This window comes from Trachypithecus francoisi, unplaced genomic scaffold (genome assembly GCF_009764315.1).
Source record: "Trachypithecus francoisi isolate TF-2019V2 unplaced genomic scaffold, Tfra_2.0 Lachesis_group17, whole genome shotgun sequence".
Taxonomy (NCBI): domain Eukaryota; kingdom Metazoa; phylum Chordata; class Mammalia; order Primates; family Cercopithecidae; genus Trachypithecus; species Trachypithecus francoisi.
This window is the reverse complement of record NW_022681462.1, coordinates 79,710,915-79,733,419: the sequence shown is the minus strand read 5'-3', so window position 1 is coordinate 79,733,419 and position 22,505 is coordinate 79,710,915. Positions and strand designations below refer to the sequence as shown.

Below are 22,505 nucleotides of genomic sequence, written 5' to 3'. Positions count from 1 at the left end.
GTGACCTGAGAGACCAAGCTATATATAGCTTAAGGAATTCTAGGTGTGGTCCCCCAAATACACTACGATTCACATTCTTATGTGTATAAGGTAAAGAGGTAGGTAGATATAGTATCTGTGTGTGTATGTGAGTAATTACATATATAGCAATATCTATGTTAAACTCCTAACTTGTTTGCCAGGCATAAAAGCCTATAATCCCGGTGACTCAGGAGGCTGAGATGGGAGGATCACTTGAGCCCAGGAGGTCGAGGCTGCAGTGAGCCATGATCACAAGCCACTGCACTTCAACCTAGGTGACAGAGTGAGACTTTGTCTCAAAACATAAAAATAAAACGAATGTATTAATACATGCTATAACATAATTGAACCTTGAAGACATTATGCAAAATAGAAGAAGCCAAACATAAAAAGTCACATATTATATGATTCTATGTACATGAAATATCCAGAATAGATAAATCCATAGAGGTAGAAAGCAGGGTATTGGTTACCAGGGACTGGGAGAAGGGAGAAATGGAGGTGACCACTTAATAGGTATAGGGTCTCCTTTTGGGGTAATGAAAATGTTTCAAAGCTAGATAGAGGTGATAGTTGCACAACATTGTGAACGTACTAAATGCCACTGAACTGTTCACTTTTAAATGGTTAATTTTAGTTATGTGAATTTCATCTCAATTACAAAACAGTCAACCGGGCGCATTGGCTCTCGCCTGTAATCCCAGCACTTTGGGAGGCCGAGCCGAGCAGATCACAAGGTCAGGAGATTGAGAACATCCTGGCCAACACGGTGAAACCCCGTCTCTACTAAAAATACAAAAATTAGCCAGGTGTGGTGATGCGTGCCTGTAATCCCAGCTACTCAGGAGGCTGAGGCAGGAGAACAGCTTGAACCTGGCAGGTGGAGGTTGCAGTAAGCCAAGATCGCACCACTGCACTCCAGCCTGGGCGACAGAGCGAGACAGCGTCTCAAAAAAAAAAAAAAAAAAAAAAATAGTCAGTGGCATAAAAGTATTCCCTTTTCACTTTAGAGAAACTGAACTGATTCTGATAGGATGATGTAATATTTTATCCCAAATATCATCAGATCCTAGAATAGATTAAGTATTGGTTGCATTTCCATGGCAATTCCTTCCCTCCTCCCAAATCACCTTGCCAAGGGCCTGCCACCACTCACCTTGTGGCATCTGGTCTCACCAAACGCGAACACAGCTCCCCACTTAAAGCAGGATCCACCTTTAAGCTTGCTGTTCCGGTGTCCAGGTGCCCCAGAGAGGAAGCCAGCAGTCAGACTCCACGGCTGGCACTGCAGAGCCCATTGACAAGAATGGGTTTTTCCTGTCTTTTATCCAAGGTGTCTTGGTGGTAAAAACTGACTTTTTCTTCATTATCCTAGAAATTATTCCTTTGTTTCAGAGTAGATGGGTCCAGTGCTTTCCTGGAAGCCCCATTTTCCACTCACTCCTGCTTATATTCTTAGTTCATAGGCTGAAGCCAGCTGACATCAACGTAATTGGAGCCCTGGGTGACTCTCTCACGGTAAGTGACCCTGATGCAGAAGGGGCAGGAGGGGAAAAGATTTTGACTAATATGAGAACTTGGAGAGGGAAATGGAGAGAGAAGGTCTCACTCCTGGCTCTTAGATGCTGCCATCTCGGGTCCTGATCTCCATCTCTCCATTGTCTGACCCACTCTGGCATTCAACAGCATTCACTTCCCATCATGGTTTCCCACCTCCATTCTGGTCTCATCTTCCTCCCCCAATGCTGAGATGAAGGAGAGAGCAGGAAGTGGAGGGACCCTAGAGGGAGTGTGGGTGACAGGAGTGACCCACCCCAAGTCACACAGCTGGTCAGCAGTGGGGCAGGATGGATAAGATCTCCAGACCATGCTATAAAACTAACTCCTCCAAGGATCCAGTGCTTGGTTTTGTCCATGTAGAAAAGCTAAGGGAAGGTACCAAGACGAGGGGTGAAGAGATGATGAGACAGGAGCAAGTGCTAATGGGGGCAGGGAGGTTGGGGAGGGTGGGAAGACGGGAGTCTATGGAAGAGGCAGATAGGCCAGAGATGTTCCAAACCCACCTCTGCATCTGCCCCAGGGTGACACCTCAGACCCTGCCAAGCACTATCCATGAAAAGCAGAATCAGGCCTTTTGAGAGCCTGGGGGCTGGGGGTCCCAAAGGTTCCTAGACACAGCTTCCATTCAACAGCCTCTCATCACAGTCCAGCTGCTATTCCCTGGGCCAGTAGAATACAGGGTCTCCAGCTGAATCCTCCCCAAGAACAAGCTGACACCTCTCATGTCTATGGCCTATCACAGTGATATCGTCCCACTCAGTGGGATGTATCTTCATGACAAAATCCTGTGAGGTATGACTTTCTTTAAATTCAACCAATAAAGTCTGGGCCCAGTGGCTCACATCTATAATCCCAGCACTTTAGGAGGCCAGGGTGGGAGGATCACTTGAGGCCAAGAGGTCAACACCAGCCTGGGCAACATAGCAAGACTCCATCTCTACAAAAATGAAAAAAAAAAAAAATAGCTAGGCATAGTGGCTTACATCTGTAATCCCAGCACTTTAGGAGGCCAGGGCAAAAGGATCACTTGAGGCCAGGGGGTCAAGATGAGCCTGGGCAACATAGCAAGACCCAATTTCTACCAAAACAGAAAAAAAAATTAAGCCTAGTGATGCATGCCTATAGTCCCAGCTACTTGAATGGCTGGGGCTAGAAGATCACTTGAGCTCAGGATTTCGAGGCTGCAATGAGCCATGATGGTGCAACTGCACTCCAGGCTGGACAACAGAGCAAGGCCGTGTCTCTAAATCAGTAAGAAGGTGAATGAAGCTGGGCAAGGTGAAGTGCCTCAGGCCACACAGCTTGTAAATGCTCGAGTCAGGATCAGAACTCAGGGATCCTGACCCTAAGTCCAGGGCCCTATCCCTGTGCTGTGACAGCCTCCTCCATGGCCCCTCAGCCACTCTTCTCCCCAAAGGCCTGACTGCTCATAACCTCCCAGGAAGGACTGGCAGACTGGGCCTTAGCAGCTTCATATACTGCTTATCCCAACCTCTTCCTGCCTGGCGGGGCCTGGCATCACCTCCTCCCAATTCCCTGGTCTCATTGAAGATACTCTCAGGACAAGGGGTCATCACATCTCAGCACAGCTGTTCAGGGGTTCCTAGGGAGGAAGCACTTTGGGTGTGAACCTGCCTGGCAGGTAGCAAAGGAACTGGGCACCAGAGAGCAGGGATCACACCCGGGGGCCTCTTGTGGAGACCAGACTTCATCCCCAACTGCCTGGGAGGCCTTCTCGGCATGCTCTTCCAAATGCTCAGAAACAACGTGCTTTAGGCAAGGGACATGCACCTGAAGAGTGTCCACATTGTGCTTTCTTCAGCTGATGGCTACGTGGGATGTCATTTTATTACTACATTTTAAAGTGTGCATAGGTGAGAGATATTGGTATAAAAGGATAATGATCTATTTCCTTTTATGATATACTTCACAACTTTAAAAACATGAGAAAAACAGGACCCTGAAATGTATCCTTTTGAAAAGGTACAGTCTAATTTCAAGAGCACTTTTGCTAGACAAGTTTCACTTGGTCTTGGCCTAGGCAGGGTTTCTTGGAATGAAGCAGAGCTGTGAATAGCACCAGGCCTTCCCAGTGGACGCTCTCACTCACCGCTGAAAAGGCAGGATGCATATGGAGATATGGTGCCATCTAGACCCTAGATCCCAGAGAGTGCCCAGGCGGTCCTGGCTGGCATAAGAACGTAGACCTTTTGGCAGGCAGGCGGAGGTGGGCGACTAGGGGAGGCAAAGAAACTCACCCCCTCGTTGTTCTCTCTCAGGCAGGCAATGGGGCTGGGTCCACACGTGGAAACATCTTGGACGTCTTGACTCAGTACCGAGGCCTGTCCTGGAGGTGAGCGAGGGAGTGGCAAGGCCCCAAAGACCCCTTCATTGCAGAGCAAGGGAAACCCCCTGAGCATTCTAGAAAACAACACCTTAAGCAGGGGTGGGCTGCTTTGTTCTTTTCTATGACCAGCTTCTAGGTTTAATTTGAAAAAGGTGTTCACCAGCCTCCTCAAACCACTACATTGCCCAGAACAGTAGCTGAGCCTTGAGCCAGGAGTCTAGGAGAGAAACTACATAAATGTTTGGGTTGGAAATGCTTCTCTGGCTTCCATTTCTCCCTCTGCGATATAATCTCAGAAGGAGGCAGTGGCCTGAGTGATGCACAGATCATTGCCTTTGGAACCAGAGTTGTAACTGAGCCCTAGCTACCCAGCTGGATGTAACCTTGGGCAAGTTCCCTAACCTCTCTGAGCCTCTGTCCTCATGTCTGATGCAGAAATAATGCTACTACCTGAGCACTGTCTGAGGACTAGAAAGAATTTAAGTGTCCAGCACACTGCTTGACACAAAGTAAGTATCTGCTAGTTGGCATTGTTGTTATAGGGCCTTTATTTTACAGTTGAGGAAACAAGGCTCAGAGAGGGCAAGTAACCTGACCAAGATCACAGAGCCAGAAGGTAAAAGATCACGAAGCAGAGTAGATACTTCCTGGCCCCTACCAGTGCATTCCCTTATCATGTATCACTTTGGGCAGGCTTATTTCTGCTCTGCATGTGATCAAACCTCTGCTGCAAGTCTGGGAAGGGTTGGTGTTTCCTCACCTGGAATCTGGCATCTCCATCTGACACCTGCTTTAACCTGAGTGCTGACTCTCTGGCATCCTTCCTCACGTTGCTGCACAGTTAAAACCCAAACATTTGGAGACCCTTTTAGATGCTCCTAGACACACTTGGCACAGAATGGGGTGGGGGGTGTGGAAAAGCAGGGAATCCAATCCACTCTGGAATGCTGCATATTTGCAGGCCTAGAAATCCTTCTAACTTTGATCACCTTGGAATTTTAGTGTTGGCTTGGAAGATGGCTGACCCTCTAGAAGACACCTTTTAAAAACGGCTTTTACAAGCCAAGCAGGAAGAGAAAAGAGAAAAAAATAGGGCCGACGTTTTTAAGACTATGTTTACACCAATAATATTAATGCACGGTGCAGTGGCTAGTTGGAAAGGGGCTGGCAGACGAGGGACTACTTCCCCTTTGAAAGCAGGGGTGCAAGGAACCAACCTACCTCCCCTGCCCCAGCATCAGTGGAAATCAGCCGCCCGTTTAAAGCTGGCTTGTTGTTTGATGTGCTGGCCTATGGGGAGGGGAGCCATATTCTGGTTTGCTTTTTCCGTTTTTCTACTGAAGTGATGGGAAAGGGCAAGCTCCAAGCCCCACAGCTGTTTCTCGGGAGACGGGCGTTTCTGGCTAGTGTCTGAAGGGTCTCGGCGTGGCTGGCGTTTTTAACCCTTCATTTTCTTTCTTGGACCCACGATACAGCGTCGGCGGAGATGAGAGCGTCAGCACCGTTACCACCCTGGCGAGTGAGTACACTGCGGCGGCCGGGCCGTTTGGTTTGGGGCGGCCCTTGCATGCTTCCCGCTCCCCCGGCAGGTGGCGCCGGCCTCGGGAGGAGCCCCGGCTGCAGGAGCCCACTAAATTCACCAGGGGGCGCTGCCTCCCAAGACTCCCAGCTCCGCTTCCGACAGTGACGAAAGCCTTGGAGTTGGGGGCGGAGCGGGGTTGGAGGCTTCGGGGCCAGGGGCGGGGAGGTGTCAAAAATGTCTTTGACCAAGGAAGGAAGAAAGTAAAGCGGGGGGAAAAAAAGAGCTCGGATCACTTCTTAGTGCAAGTCATTAAAAAGTGATTCAGGCCGGGCGCGGTGGCTCAAGCCTGTAATCCCAGCACTTTGGGAGGCCGAGACGGGCGGATCACGAGGTCAGGAGATCGAGACCATCTGGCAAACACGGTGAAACCCTGTCTCTACTAAAAAAATATAAAAACTAGCCGGGTGAGGTGGCGGGCGTCTGTAGTCCCAGCTACTCGGGAGGCTGAGACAGGAGAATGGCGTAAACCCGGGAGGCGGAGCTTGCAGTGAGCTGAGATCCGGCCACTGCACTCCAGCCTGGGCGACAGAGTGTGACTCCGTCTCAAAAAATAAATAAATAAATAAATAATAAATAAAAATAAAAAGTGATTCTAATCTGGCATGAGATTAGAGAGAATAAAGAAAAGTGATTCAAGAAAGAAGAAAAGGAAACCAGGGTGTGCGGCGCCTGCCTTTCCAAGCAGGTAACCCCCCTGCGAGAGGCATCGATCCAGGCACCTGGAGCGCAGGCACAGCTGCGCACAGACATTGAATTGCGGGGTTGCTGTAGGAACCGCTGCTATTGCCGCAGGAGGAGATGAAGTTACCTTGTCCAGGCTGTGCAGATACAGCCATCTTTGGGACTCAACACTTTTCTTAATTTACTTCCCACCAACCTGCTCGGAATGATTTGGTTTTTCTTTATTTTTTTTGAGACGTAGTCTTGCTCTGTTGCCAGGCTGGAGTGCAGTGACGCCATCTCGGCTCACTGCAACCTCCACCTCCCTGGTTTACGCCATTCTCCTGCCTCAGCCTCCCGAGTAGCTGGGACTACAGGCGTCTGCCACCACGCCCGGCTAATTTTTGTATTTTTAGTAGAGACAGGGTTTCACTATGTTGGCCAGGATGGTCTCGATTTCCTGACTTCGTGACCCACCCACCTTGGCCTCCCGAAGTGCTGGGATTACAGGCGGAATGACTTTTTAAAGCCTGACTGTATTCTCTGACGGGTCTGGTCTTATCATCTTTTTAAAATTCTCCCCAGTGCATACACATCTCCATGCTTGTTCTTAAAGTATGCAAGCCATACATGTTTAAATTGAATTCTTTCCCTGGAATCTTCTGGCTGATAATTTTTTCTGGGAGGAATTTAATTGGTCCCATTCTCATTTACTTCCCTGGTACATATCCCTTTGTAATATATCTTTAGAAGCTAACAACCTGAACTGGAAGCCACCAAGACTTGGATGAGGGAGACATCATAGCTTAATCTCCACATAGGCAGAGCAGAGCCGACCAGACTTCCTGTTACCTGTTTTGGTTATTTGTAAATCCTGTTGAATTTAGGCAGACAGGGTTCTGTGCCACAAGCACTCCTTGCCTTCTTTATATCTAGGTCTACATATGTGAGCTATAAATCAGTTCCTCTATTGCTAGGAGATGGTTCAGGGTGCTTTTGTGAGTGTGATGAACTTGGCTGTGGGATGACCCAATGTATACAACAGCTTTCTGGGCTCTCTACTTCCCTGCTCGTATCATGGACAAGATAATTGGATATTATTTGGCTTCACCTCTTTCCCCAAAGTAATTTACAAAGGATTGAGACAATGTCACCCCTCAGGTGGATGACTCTCCTGACACACTTAGCCCAGAAATGGATTACCAGCTATTTAGACTCTTCTTGCTAGAGATGTGAAGACTATTTGATTGTAGGGGCTAGATAATCCACAGGGAAATAACTATATGGAAATGTGTTAGAAAACTCATACGAATGTAAGGGCAGAACAAAATCCCCATTCAACCCCCTGTTCAATTTAATCCAGCAAATATTCCAGTGCTGGAGTGCTTGGAAAATAGGAGAACAGTGCCCCAATGACATCGCCAAAGTCTCTTTGGCAGCATGTCTTCCTAAAGACAGACACATGACTAATATTTATAGATGTGTACAAAGCTTAGGGGAAAATAAACATAGAGATTATTAACCCTGTCTTCTGAAAAGGAGCTTCAAGAATGAGAATTCGTCAGGTAAGGAAAGGGGAGAGAATGTTCCTGGCAGAGATAACTGCCTGCACCAGCAAGTTGTTGCCCTATTCAATGTGTGGTTCCTCCCTATGACATTCTTCCTAAGTAGCTGGGTAGGCTGTGCTGAGTTCCTTCTACCTCCTAGGGAACCTACCACTTCCTAGGACAAACCATTCCACTTTCAAATTGCTCAGGTGATTTCACAGTCCTTTCTTCTCTTGAGTAGAAATCGGAGCAATTTCCATTTATTAGTGTGATGTCCCCAAACCTCAAGGAACGAATCCAATCCGTCTGTGCTGAGTAAACCTGCAGCAGTGCTGGGTTCTAGCAAGCACTCTACTGGAAGGGGCCCTAAAGTCCTGGCTGCTACTCACCCAGTTTCTCACATCCTAGCAGATTGTGAGACAGCGGGGGCAAGTGCCCTTGTATTGGAGCTGAGAGACCAGCCATTCTCAGCAGCTACATGACTTTGAGCAAGTCTCCAAGCTTGTCTGAACTTTGCTTTATTTCTAATTCAGTCCATAAACATGTTGAGCATTATATGAGGCCCTGGGGTATATAGACTCTGCTCTCAGGAGGGCTCGCCAAGTTGGAAAGATGAAAAAGGGGAAAGTGTGGATCCATATTAGTAAAGGCAATTAGAATGCATGAGATTGCAAAGTTCAACAAAACTGACAAAACTTTAACTAGACTGGCAAAAGGGAGGGGGAATCAAAATCAAGAATGAAAGAGGAGATACTACCAACCTTACAGAAATAAAAAGAATTATTAGAGAATACCATGAACAGTTGTATGCCAATAAATCAGATAACTTGGATGAAATGGACAAATTCCTAGAAAGGCACAAACCACTGAAATTGACTCCATAAAAAGTAGAAAATCTGAATAGATTTAAAACAAGCAAAGAGATTGAATTAATAATTTTAAAACTTCCTGCCCAAAAAAGCCCAGACTGTCTCTGGCTTCGCTGGTGAATTCTATCGAACATTAGTATCAATCACCAGTTCTTCACAAACTCCTCCCAAAAACAGAAGAGGAAGGAATGCTTCACACCTCATTCTATGAGTTTTACCCTGATAGCAAAATAAGACAAAGACATCACAAGGGAAGCAAAGTATGACCAGTAAGTATTATGAATGTAGACCCAGAAATCCTACAGAAAATACTAGCAAACAAAATCCAGCAATAAAACATATATATGTTTTTATATATATGTTTATATATATAAACATATATGTATGTTTTATTGTATATATATATGTATATTGTATATATATATACACCTCATGACTAAGTGGAATTAGCCCAGGAATACGAGGTTAGTTTTCAACCTCAAAATCAATTAATGTAATATTCTATGTCAATAGGATAAAAGACAAAAACCACACATCATGATCATCTCAATGGATCAGAAAAAGCATTTAACAAAAATCTAACATCACTTCACGATAGAAGCACTCAACAAAGGCTGGGCGCAGTGGCTCATGCCTGTACTACCAGCACTTCGGGAGGCCTAGGCAGGTGGATCACTTGAGGTCAGGAGTTTAGAGACTAGCCTGGCCAACACCGTGAAACCCTGTCTCCACTAAGAACACAAAAATTAGTCCGGTGTGGTAGCAGGTGCCTGTAATCCCAGCTACTTGGGAGGCTGAGGCACAAGAATCGCTTGAGCCTGGGAGGCAGAGGCTGCAGTGAGTTGAGATTGCGCCACTTCACTCCAGCCTGGGTGACAGCATAAAACTGTCTCAAAATAAATAAATAAAGTAAAAAAAGAACAAATTAGAAATAGAAGGAAAATTCCTCACTCTGATAAAGGGTATCTTTTAAGAGCCCACAGCTGACATCACAGGCAATGGTGAAAGATGGAATGCTGCCCCCTCTCTCTGATATCAGGAGTGAGACAAGGACGCATGCTCTTGCCACTTTCATTCAACATCACACTGGCCATGGCAGTTAGGCAAGAAAATGAAAGAACAAGTACCAAGATTGGAAATAAAGAAATAAAACCACTTCTATTTAAAGATGACATGATACTATGTAGAGACTATCCCAAGAAATCCACTAAAAATTATTAGAGCTAATAAGTGAGTGATTGCAAGGTACAAATCAATATACAAAAATGGCCGGGCACGGTGGCTCAAGCCTGTAATCCCAGCACTTTGGGAGGCCGAGACGGGCGGATCACGAGGTCAGGAGATCGAGACCATCCTGGCTAACACGGTGAAACCCCGTCTCTACTAAAAATACAAAAAATTGGCCGGGCACGGTGGCTCAAGCCTGTAATCCCAGCACTTTGGGAGGCCGAGACGGGCGGATCACGAGGTCAGGAGATCGAGACCATCCTGGCTAACACGGTGAAACCCCGTCTCTACTAAAAAATACAAAAAAACTAGCCGGGCGAGGTGGCGGGCGCCTGTAGTCCCAGCTACTCCGGAGGCTGAGGCAGGAGAATAGTGTGAACCCGGGAGGCGGAGCTTGCAGTGAGCTGAGATCCGGCCACTGCACTCCAGCCTGGGCGACAGAGCAAGACTCCGCCTCAAAAAAAAAAAAAAAAAATACAAAAAATTAGCCGGGTGAGGTGGCAGGCGCCTGTAGTCCCAGCTACTCGGGAGGCTGAGGCAGGAGAATGGCCTAAACCCGGGAGGCGGAGCTTGCAGTGAGCTGAGATCCGGCCACAGCACTCCAGCCTGGGCGACAGAGCGAGACTCCCTCTCAAAAAAAAAAAAAAAAAAAAAAAAAACAAAAATGTAATTATTTATACTAGCAATTAATATGAAAATGAAATTCCATTTACAATAGCATAAAAAATAATAAAATACTTAGGAATAAATTTAACCAGAAAAGAACATCTCTTTTACTGTTAAGATCACAAAACATTGCTGAAAGAAATTAAAGACCTAAGTAAGTAGAAAAACATCTGACATTCATGGATTAGAAGATTTAATATTCTTAAAATGATAATACTCCCCAAATCTATGGATTCAATGTGATCCCTATCAAAATTCCAGGTAGCTCTTTGGCAGAGATTTGCAAGCTGACCCTAAAATTCATGTGGAAATTCAGGGGACCCAGACTATCCCAAGAAATCTAGAAAAGAACAAATTCAGAGGATTTATACTTACCAATTTCAAAACTTACTATAAAGCTATAGTAATCAAGACATGTGGTACTAGCATAAAGATAGACATATCAACAATGGACTAAGATTGAGAGTCAGAAATTAAACTCTCATATTGATGGTTAACTCATTTTCAGCAAGGGTGCCAAAACCAATGGGGGAAAGAATAGTCTTTTCAATAAATTGTGCTGAAACAACTAGATACACACCAAAAAAATGAGGTTGAACCCCTACCTCACACCTTATACAAAAATTTACTCAAAATGAATCATAGACCTAAATGTAAGAGCTAAAACTAACTCTAGGAAGAAAATATAGGAGCAGATCTTTATGATCTTGAGCTAAGGAAAGTCTTCTTCAAAATACCACTAAGAGCACAAGTGACAAAAGAAAAATCGATATTTTGCGCTTCAAAGGATAACATATCATATATCAAAGAAAATAAAGACAATCCAAAGAGTGGAAGTAAACACTTGCCAATCCTATATCTAATAAGAAACTTGTATCTAGAAATTATAAAGAACTCTTACAACTCAATAATAAAAAGATAACCCAGTTAAAATTGGGCAAAGGATCTGAATAAACATTTCTACAATTGGCTAGTAAGCACATGAAAATATGCTCAACATCAGTAGCCATCAGTGCACATCAAAACCACCGTGAGATACCAATTCACATCCACTAGCATGGTTGTAATAGAAAGATAATAAGTGTTGATGAGGATATGGAAATATTGAAACCCTCAGAAACTGCTGGTGGGAATGTAAAAATGGTGTAGCTGCTTTGAGAAAAGTCCTGGCAGTTCCTTCAAAGGTTAAACAGGGTTAGGGCTAGGGTTAAACAGAGTTTAACCTTTTCTACTCTTAGATACATATCCAAGAGAAATCCACACAAAAACTTGTACACAAATGTTCATAGCAGCATTTTTCATAATACCCAATATGTGGAAATAACCCCAAAGCCCCATCAACTGAAGAATGGATAAATAAAATGTGGTATATCCATACAATGGAATATTATTCAACAGTAAAAAGGAATGCAGTACAGATGCATGCTACAACATGGGCAAATGTTGAAAATAGTACGCTAAGTGAAAGAGGCCAGTCACAAAAGGTATGTTGGGCTATATGATTTCATTCATATGAAATGGCCTGAATAAGCAAGACTACAGAGACAGAGTAGATCCACAATTGCCACGAGGTTGCAGGGAATGGGGAGTGACTGCTAGTGGGTACTGGGTTTCTTTCTGGGGTGATGAAAATGTTCTAAAGTTGATTACATGGTGGTGATTGTACAACTATGTGAATATGCTAAAAGTTATTGAACTGTATACTTTAAATTGGTAAACTTTGTGGTAAGTGAATTATATTTCAATAAAGCTACTATGTATGTAGTAAAAAAGAAAACTACATGAGAAAAGCATGTAACCCAGACTCACATTTCCTTAGCAATAATTGATGAAACATCTGTTGTGTGCTGCCCTGTTGTTAAGCACCAGCCTGCTGAACATTTTCTTCCCATGCTGAGCGAAAGTTGGGGTAAGAGTAAGGGCTGTGGAGTGGGGACTCTGCTCCCTAACACCTGCTGGTACTTATCAAAGGAATTTGAAGATTGTTTTGCAGTAGTCACTAAGCATGTCTTTTCCTTGTATTTGCAGACATCCTCCGAGAATTCAACCCTTCCCTGAAGGGCTTCTCTGTTGGCACTGGGAAAGAAACCAGTTCTAATGCCTTCTTAAACCAGGCAGTGGCAGGAGGCCGAGCTAAGTGAGCTGGGGTGACGGGGGCGGTGAACAGCACAGGTCCTCTGGGGACCAGAGCGGGGCTTGGCCTAAACTGGGTTTATGGCTGAAGGTTGAAGGGCTTCGTCAGGGGAAGAGGTTTGAGGGCCAAAGGCTGAACGGGGCTGTCTTGGAGGTGTTACAGAAATCTGTGAGCCTACCCTAATACCCACCCCCAGAAACTAGTCACAATGGACTCTGATGCCAGGCATATGCTCTGAGCTGATTACTTTGCCTGCCTGTAAATCTCACATAAGACATAGGTTATAAGTGGGCTCACTCTGCATCCCAGTTGTCACTGCTATGTCACTGCTGTTTCAGAGTCCTGCCCTCCCTCCCTTCCTCAGCTGTGCCTTTCGAGCTCTAAACTCTGCATCCTTCCAGTGTCCCAGGAAGAGCACCAGCCCTGGGAGGGGAGGCCCTGAGTGCAAACCCAGTTTCCTCCCTGGCCTCTCTAAGCCTCAGACTCTAAGAGGTGGGGCTGGTTAGGAACCTCTCCCACAGGGCGGTCATGAAGCTCAAATGTCGTGTTGGATATGAAGGTTCTGGTGAGCTATAAATAGTGGACGCATGACACGTGTTGGTCAAAATGGTGGTCCTGGCAGTAATGCCCACCTCGGGGGAAACATCAGTGAGCACAGCCATGACTGTGTCATGGCCCCTGGGCCCACCTGGGGAGAAACATCAGTGAGCACAGCCATGACTGTCATGGTCCCTGGGCATGGCCAGGCTGGTCCTCAAGAGTGGGCAGGTCAGCTTTCCTAGGTCCCATCCCTCCACTGCACTCCAAGATTCCAGGACCTTGAGTGCTGCTTGGGTTTGCTGCCTGGTCAGAGAGCAAGTGAATGCCATACCTAATCAAGGAAGCATAAATTGGAAGATCCTTTTTTATGCTATTTGTATTTATTTTTAATTTTTATTTCAACACTTTTTGGGGTACAGGTAGTTTTTGGTTGCATGAGTAAGTTCTTTAGTGGTGATTTCTGAGATTTGGGTGCACCTGTCACCTGAGCAGTGTCCACTCTACCCAGTATGTAATCTTTAATCCCTCACCTCTCCCACCCTTCCTCTCTGAGTCCCCAAAGTCCTTTATATCATTCTTTTTTTTTTTTTTTTGAGACAGGGTCTTGCTCTGTTGCCCAGGCTGGAGTACCGTAGCACAATCTCAGCTCACAGCAACCTCCACTCCCAGGTTCAAGCGATTCTCCCACCTCAGCCTCCCAAGTAGCTGGGATCACAGGCACACATCACCATTCTCAGCTAAATTTTGTTTGTATTTTTCGGTAGAGACAGGGTTTCACCATGTTGGCCAGGCTGGTCTTGAACTCCTGACCTCAAGTGATATGCCTGCTAGGCCTCCCAAAGTGCTGGGATTACAGGCATGAGCCACCATGCCTGGCCCATTATATCAGTCTTATGCCTTTGCATCCTCATAGCTTTGCTCTCCCACTTATAAGTGAGAACATACAATATTTGGTTTTCCATTCCTGAGTTACTTCACTTAGAATAATGGCTTCCAGCGCCATCCAAGTTGCTGCAAAGCACATTATTTCATTCCTTTTTGTGGCTGAGTAGTATTCCATGGTGTATATAGACCACATTTTTTTATCCACTTGTTGGTTGATGAGCGCTTGGGTTGGTTCTATATCTTTGCAATTGCAAATTGTGCCGCAATAAACATGCATGTGCATGTGTCTTTTTCATATAATGACTTATTTTCCTTTGGGTAGATACCCAGAAATGGGATGGCTGGATCGAATGGTGGTTCTACCTTCGGTTCTTTAAGGAATCTCCACACTGTTTTTCACGGTGGTTGTACTAGTTTATACTCCCACCAGCAGTGCAAAAGTGTTCCCTTTCATCATATCCGGGCCAACATCTATTATTTTTTGACCTTTAATTATGGCCGTTCTTGCAGAAGTAAAGTGATATCTCGTTTTAATTTGCATTTCCCTGATATTTGGTTATGTTGAGCACTTTTTCATGTTTGTTGGCTGGTTGTATATCTTCTTTTGAGAATTGACCATTCATTGACCTTTGCCCACTTTTTGATGGGATGATTTGGTTTTTTTAGATCCTATTTTTAATCACAAATATCACACTACATTGTGGTTCCTAGGAATCATGTGGTTTGTTTCCTAGATTTCCTGACATCCTTCCAGCTCTCAGCACCATCCTGAGACCATGAGCCACCTAAGTAGCTTTCTTATTCATCGCCAGTAGGAAAGGTGACACAGTATCCAAAGTAATGGGTAACACAAACCCCAATAGGTTTAGTTTGTTTGTTTGAGACAGAGTCTTGCTCTGTTGCCCAGGCTGGAGTGCAGTGGCATGATCTCGGCTCCCTGCAACCTCCGCCTCCCAAGTTCAAGTTATTCTCCTGCCTCACCCTCCTGAGTAGCTGGGACTATGAGCACATTTTTTGTATGTTTAGTAGAGACAGGGTTTCACCGTGTTAGCCAGGATGGTCTTGATCTCCTGACCTCATGATCTGTCTGCCTCGGCCTCCCAAAGTGCTGGGATTGCAGGTGTGAGCCACTGCGTCCAGAAGGCCCAATAGGTTTTTTTTTTTTTTTTTTTTTGAGACGGAGTCTCGCTCTGTCGCCCAGGCTGGAGTGCAGTGGCCGGATCTCGGCTCACTGCAAGCTCCGCCTCCCGGGTTTACACCATTCTCCTGCCTCAGCCTCCCGAGTAGCTGAGACTACAGGCGCCCGCCACCTCGCCTGGCTAGTTTTTTTTTTTGCATTTTTTAGTAGAGACGGGGTTTCACCGTGTTAGCCAGGATGGTCTCCATCTCCTGACCTCGTGATCCACCCGTCTCAGCCTCCCAAAGTGCTGGGATTACAGGCTTGAGCCACCGCGCCCGGCTGGCCCAATAGGTTTTATGATGAATTCTGGGGCTTTCTTTTCCTTTTGATGGTGATAGAATTAAAAAGCTACAGGTTTACTGCTTTAATAGTACCATCATCTTGCTTTTTCCAAGCATATGTGGGCTGGTAGTATAAGAGGAAAGACAGTTGTAAGCATGATTAGGTCAGGGAGGCATCCAAGAATGAAACCTTAGAGTCAAGAGCATAAAAGTAACCAAAATGAGTGTGATTCATTTGGCCCTGGGTTTCTGTCCTTGCTTTGCCAGAGGACTTGGGGCTCTTTCATGCAAGCAATCTAAGCACATCCTGGGTGGCAGGGAAAAGTTGGAGGTTATTATTCCTGTATTACAATAGAAGAAACTATAGCACAAAGAGGCCACATGGCCTGAACAAATGCATCAACTTGACCACATAGTCTGGCCTTGTGCCCTGCAGGCTTTATTCCAGGTCTGACAATAGCTGTCATGTGGATACAGCAGTGCACCATTTACAAGGTACCCTCACATTTATCGTCCCTGTAGTCTGCACAATAACCATGAGATGAACAGAGCAAAACATCAGACTCCCATGTTTTACCAATGATAAAATTGAGCTTCGGCCAGGCACAGTGACTCACACGTGTAATCCCAGTACTTTGGGAGGCCGAGGTAGGCAGATTACTTGAAGTCAGGAGTTCAAGATCAGCCTGGCCAACATAGTGAAATCCCATCTCTACGAAAAATACAAAAATTAGCCGGGTGTGGTGGCGGGTGCCTGTAATTCCAGTTACTTGGGAGGCTGAGGCACGAGAATCACTTGAACCTGGGAGGTACAGGTTGCAGTGAACTGAGATCACGCCATTGCACTACAATCTGGGTGATAGCGCAAGACTCAGTCTCAAAAAAAAGAGTTTCAGAGTGGTTGGATAATCATCCTCAAACTCTGTTCCATCAACAGAGCAGCGGCTCTGATAACTTCAGATTTACAGATGAGGAAATCAAGGCTCAAAAAGGTTAAGTGACTTACGTGAAGTCCCCATCCAGGTAACCAAATACCTAGTGTACTTTGACTCACATCAGGCCAGTAGGGCGAATAGATAAGAGGGGAAGAGGATGACCACTAATGTTTCCTGCTAAGCCCTGTGCCAGGGACTTTGTCAATGATGATGGTGAGAATGATGGCAGAAATAACTCAGTGGTCGCATACTATGTGTCAAGCACTGTCATAAGTTCTTTATATGGCACCTCATTTAATTTCCCCAACAGCTCTGTGAGGAAGGTATGTTACCATCCCCGTTTCCCAAAGGGAAAAACTGAGGGTTTGCAGGATCAAGTAGTCGGCCAAGGTCTCAGAGCTGGTCATTTGTGGAAGCAGGATTCAAACCCTGGCAGTCTGGCACCAGCAGTGGCTCCCATCTACTGCTCCCAATGACCGTCCAAGATCAGTGAGCTTGTCTCCATTTTGCGGTCTTTTTGAGCTGAGAATTAGAGTCACTTTCACACAGTTAGCAAGAGGCACCTAAGTGTCCAACCCAGGTGCATCTGACTAGACTACATCATCTTAAGGGTAGGAGGGCTTAGGCCATGGCACCTGCCAAAATGGGGGGTGCCATGACATGTGCATGATGTGAAATACGCACAGGCAAACCTTCTGTTTGCCCTGAACAAACCTGGCTTGGAAGGAAAAGAAAAGCACGCCATACCAAATATGCCCATCAGAAAATAGTCGCCCTGGCCGGGCGCGGTGGCTCACGCCTGGAATCCCAGCACTTTGGGAGGCCGAGGCAGATGGATCGTGAGGTCAGGAGTTTGAGATCAGCCTGGCCAACATGGTGAAACCCTGTCTCTACTAAAAATACAAAAATTAGCTGGGCGTGGTGACACGTGGCTGTAATCTCAGCTACTTGGGAGGCTGAATCAGGAGAATTGCTTGAACCCAGGAGGCAGAGGTTGCTGTGAGCTGAGATTGTGCCACTGCACTCCAGCCTGGGCGATAGAGCAAGACTCCATCTCAGGGGGGAAAGAAAAAGAAAAAGAAAAATAGTCACACTGAGAGTCACCCCCTCCTATGTGCAGTGCTCTGGCCTTCCCAAGCACAGTCACCACCCAACACCCCCGCAGGGAAGCATGAATGGGGAAGGAGCTTTGTGACATGGCCTTCAGTCCATTTCCTGCAGGAGGCCCACCCTGGGCCTTCCACTACACATTTGATTGCTGTTCTCTCTGCTAAGGGCCCCTGCCAGTCCCCACTCCTCACAGCGCTTCCTCTGGTATGTGTCCGCAGGGATTTACCTGTCCAGGCCAGGAGGCTGGTGGACCTGATGAAGAATGACACGGTGGGTCCCTGGGATGGGAGTAGGCAAGAGAAATCCCTGGACACAGAAAAGATCAGCTGTGGACTGAGGGGTGGTTGGGAGCCTGGCGTGGGTTTCTAGCAGACACATCTGAAGCCTAAAACGCTGCTCCTCTAGAAAGGTGATTCCTATTTGTTCAGTCAGTCGGCTGTTGAAATTAAACATCTATTGTGAGTCAGGCATCAGGCAGGGGCTGGAGATACACGAAAGAATACAACACAGTCCTGTCCTCAAGGAGCTTGGAAGAGGAGACCAACGTGAAGAATCAAATTACAGAACAGTTGCCACGTGCTCCATCAAAAGGGTTCTGTATAAGACAGGGTGGGGTGCAGAAGGGACCGGCCCCTCTGCTTAGGACGGTCAGGGAAGGCTTGAGAAGGAGATTTTGGCTGTTATTCTGGGCACATGGCCTATGGGAGAGCCCTGGTCTGCAAGGAGCAGTACCAAAAAATAAGAGTAGAGGAGATGTTTGAGCCGGGTTCTGAAAGATGAATATGAGGCTCTCCCTCAAATGAAAGCTTGGATCTCAATTCAGAGGCTGTTTCTAGGTGGGTAAAATAAAAAGGAAGATTAGGATGAGTTATGTTATATATACTTTAATGTACAACAAAGTCTATTACTGGGAGGTTTTCAGGGTATTTCTACCCTTAATGTCAAACTTTTCTGGATCTTGTTCTCACCTTTCTCCTTCCACTCTCTTTTGGAAGTGCAGATCAGAGAAGTAAAGCTATGTAGGCCTGGGGCAATATAAGACGCTTGAAGGGCCGTGGCTGCCCTGGGGCCATAGTTTATGGAATGTGTATGGCTGCATCCTCTCCACACAGCCCTGTGACTTCACGTACTTCTCCAGGTCCTCCTTGGAGGAGACAGATCCCAGAGGTGGCAAAATCTTTTCAGAGCTTGTGCTTAGAGCTGCCACCTTACTCTACCCATCCTCTCTGGCTTGACTAGCTCATAAGGCAGAGCTAGTCACCAGTGTGAGTACTCCAAATTTGGAGAGCTCCCTCTTAATGAAAGGTGGTCCTTTCTCTGTTAAGGTAAAATTAGAATTCAGGATTTCTAGAAGATTCTGGAACAAACGTTCCTGTCCCATGGCCAAGACCAGCTTCCTTATCCCCTCCCCACTTCCTTGCTATGCTGGAGATGGAGGAACAGAGCTCAGAGGGCATCTGTATCCACTCCCACCAGGACACGTGGAAACTGACGTGTGTGCTTTTGTGTGTGAACAGAGCCACATGGAAGTTCAATGATTCCACCTAAAATAACGAACCATTAGCACCTATGATCTCAGGAGCCCAAAACCAAGGAACAGAAAATTCGAAAGTCCATGAGACTCTAGTGTGTGAGGACCCATCTTTTCTAGTGTCAAGCACTTTGTGTTTTCCTTGGCTTGACTCTGGGACAAGGTGCTTGATTGTGTGTTTCTTACTCATTTCAGAGGATACACTTTCAGGAAGACTGGAAGATAATAACCCTGTTTATAGGCGGCAATGACCTCTGTGATTTCTGCAGTGATCCGGTAGGTCTCCAGGCCCTTTACTCAAGACTCACCCCCAGAGAAGGATTTTCACAGCCCAGTCACTTGCTCTGCCCAGGAGCAGTACAGCTAAGTTGGGACTCAGGCTCGTGGTTTGTCTTGGATCCAGCCTGGGATGAACCCCGAGACTGAGAAGGCATTCACCTCCAGGGAGCCATTCAGCTGGACAAGCAGGATTGGTTAAAAGACTGATCCTGATTAAGTTTCCTATCAAGGGAGCTTGATCATATCATTCTAGAAACCAAGATAACACCCATTGACTAGAAAAATCTTTCCTGTGTTCAGAGAGAGTCACAGGTTAGCTCCTTTCCCCAGTCTCCAGCGGCCTTGCCGTCTCCACCTTTGTGCTGTCACTTGTATGGAAAGGTTGCGTTCCTGCAGGCATTTGGGCCAGCTTCAGAGCCATGTCATTCTGGGCTGGTGGGAAACCCAAGATCAAGGCTGCTGCTCCATGGATGCTGCATGTCCTCCTGGAACCTGGAACCTCAGTCTCTGAGCTGATAGAAGACTGACAGGGCATACTCACTAGTCTCCCACCCACGCCTATGCCAGGAGTGTACTAGGAGCAAAGCAGTGGCGAAGGAAACACAGGCCCTGTCCTCAGGAACTTGCACTGCCAGCGGAGAGAGGCACAGGCAATTCATCCTGCACAAGGCAGACATCAGGATGTGGTTGTAGGGTTGCACACAGAAGGGAGGTCTAAAAGCAAAGTTGGCTGGCGTGGTGGCTCACACCTGTAATCCCAGCACTTTGGGAGGCCGAGGCAGACAGATTACTTGAGGTCAGGAGTTCGAGACCAGCCTGGCCAACATGGTGAAACCCCATCTCTACAAAAATACAAAAATTAGCCAATCATGATGGTGAGTGCCTGTAGTCCCAGTTACTTGGGAGGGTGAGGCAGAAGAATCACTTAAACCCAGGTGGCAGAGGTTGCAGTGAGCTGAGATCACGCCACTGCACTCCAGCCTGGGTGACAAAGTGAGACTCCGTCTCAAAAAAAAAAAAAGAAAAAACAAAGTTGCTGTGGGACCCTGGTGTGTGGGGAAGCGGAGGTTGTTGGAGAGATTTACACAGAGCAGAAGACTTTCCAGCTGGGGCTTGAAGATGAGGAGGTTTGTCAGTCAGATAGGGGACCAGCAGAGTCAGGTTTAGGAAGTAGTGCTCTTGCTGTGGCCTGTAAGCAGACGCCCCAGCACCCAGGCCCCTCACAACCCACTTTCCTGGCATCAAAGTCACCAGGAGTCAGGAGTTTTCAAGCTGTGATCTGAAAGGCCCAGAGGGGAGCCTTGGGGCTGCTGGCGGCCCATGGGGAGGTGGGACCCTGGGCCCCTCCCCTGCTCACGTTAAGTGACACAGCTTTGGTATGTTCCATACATCAGGGCTTTTGTTTAGATTTCAATCAGAGAAAGAGTTCCACTGCTGAGAAAGCTTTAAAACCGCGAACATCGAGATCAGGAGAAACAGTTAAAATGTGTTTAGGCTTGGTGTGGCGCGTGTTTCACAGGACCCTTTCCCCTCTTCCCCTCCTGTTATTGCTTTGATTTGTGTAGGGTGTGCTTTCATACATGTAGGGTGTGCTCAGTAGCCCCAGACGCTGAGGCTCCAAGCAAAAGAGATTGGGCCGTAGGACAGAGGCTGCTCAGGTTGCGGGAGATCTTAGAGGTCATCTGCTTTGACATCCTGTGTTAGAGGGGCCCAGAGATGTGATGCTCCGGCTCTACAGCTAGTGGATATGGAGTAGGTCCAGAGCTCCACGCAAAAAAACAAACGAAACAAAACAAAAAGAAAAACGGTATTTCCCTGAGGGCCACAGCCGTGGCAAACCTGCGGATCATGGGGCTGGTGTCGAGGCTGGGGCCCCAAAGACAAACACTGCATTTCAATATTGCCCACTGTGACTGAATACAGAAAGAAGGGGACTCTAGCCAGGTGCAGTGGCTCACACCTGTAATCCCAGCACTTTGGGAGACCGAGATGGATGGATCACTTGAGCCCAGGACCAGCCTGGGCAACATGGTGAAACCCCATCTCTACCAAAAAAAAAAAAAAAAATTAGCCAAGTGTGGTGTCATGTATCCATGGCCCCAGATACTTGGGAGGCTGAGGTGGGAGGATTGCTTGAGCCCAGGAGGTGAAGGTTGCAGTGAGCTGTGATCATGCCACTGCACTCCAGCCCAGAAGGCAGAGTGAGACCATGTCTCAAAGAAAGAAAAAAAAAAAAAAAAAAAAAAAAAGAAGGACCCAAGAGAGAAAGTAGCCCGGTTCTGTAGAGAGATTTGATGACAAATGGTGTTCAAGGGATACTTCTCTTCCTGCAGGTCCAGTATTCTCCCCAGAACTTCTCAGACAACATTGGGAAGGCCCTGGACATCCTCCACGCCGAGGTACAGAGGCTAGGCCGTGAGACGTAGCCTAGAGGAAGCTCTGGCGTCCTGCTGAGACCTCCCCGGCAGGTCACCTTTGTTGTGGATCCCAGCCCAGATGCATAGATGGGGAGCAGGGACAGTTGGAGGAAGTGGATGGGGGCAGACGGAAGTCCCTAGACCTGAAACTTCAGCAGGAAGAGCAGGTCCCAAACCCAGGTGAGAGCCTGGAGCTGCCCAGCCTCATCCTCTTGGTGACTGATTTTTGCCTTTTCTCAGGTTCCTCGGGCATTTGTGAACCTGGTGACGGTGCTTGAGATCGTCAACCTGAGAGAGCTGTACCAGGAGAAAAAAGTCTACTGCCCAAGGATGATCCTCAGGTCAGACAGACACTTCTCCCCAATTCTGCTAAGAATCCTCACTGCTAAGGGCAGTGGCACCCTTAGCAAATTCCTTAGAAAACCCAAGGGCCAAAGTGTGAAAGGGCTGTGACCACTCCGTCTTCTAACCTGGAAAGGCCTAAGGGGAGGATATCCCAGGATTTTTCCACCCTGGTATAGGCCTCAGCCCACCTCAGGGTGTGCATGGAGAACTACCCCTGCACCCCACCTCTGTTGCCATGGCAGCCACAAGGCACCCTCTAGGCCTCCAGAGGGAAGAGGAAATGCTAGGAATGGAGTCAAGCTGTGTGGGCGAGGCCCGGGGACCGCCCAGGCCACTGCTGGGACCTGCTTCCAAGTATGCCCAGAGCTGACCTGTCCCCTCCTAGAGGC

At 46.9% G+C, this 22,505-nt stretch overlaps 1 protein-coding gene across 1 annotated transcript in view; it reads left to right on the top strand.

Annotated features, from left to right (window-relative positions):
* The window catches only part of PLB1 (phospholipase B1), a 158,744-nt gene that overhangs the window by 74,028 nt on the left and 62,211 nt on the right, over positions 1-22,505 (top strand). The window contains exons 19-26 of the mRNA XM_033176174.1: positions 1,481-1,539; positions 3,861-3,934; positions 5,404-5,447; positions 12,508-12,616; positions 17,763-17,814; positions 19,271-19,351; positions 21,688-21,753; positions 22,012-22,112. Of these exons, the coding sequence (XP_033032065.1) occupies positions 1,481-1,539; positions 3,861-3,934; positions 5,404-5,447; positions 12,508-12,616; positions 17,763-17,814; positions 19,271-19,351; positions 21,688-21,753; positions 22,012-22,112 (586 nt within the window). The remainder of the gene's footprint in view (positions 1-1,480; positions 1,540-3,860; positions 3,935-5,403; positions 5,448-12,507; positions 12,617-17,762; positions 17,815-19,270; positions 19,352-21,687; positions 21,754-22,011; positions 22,113-22,505) is intronic.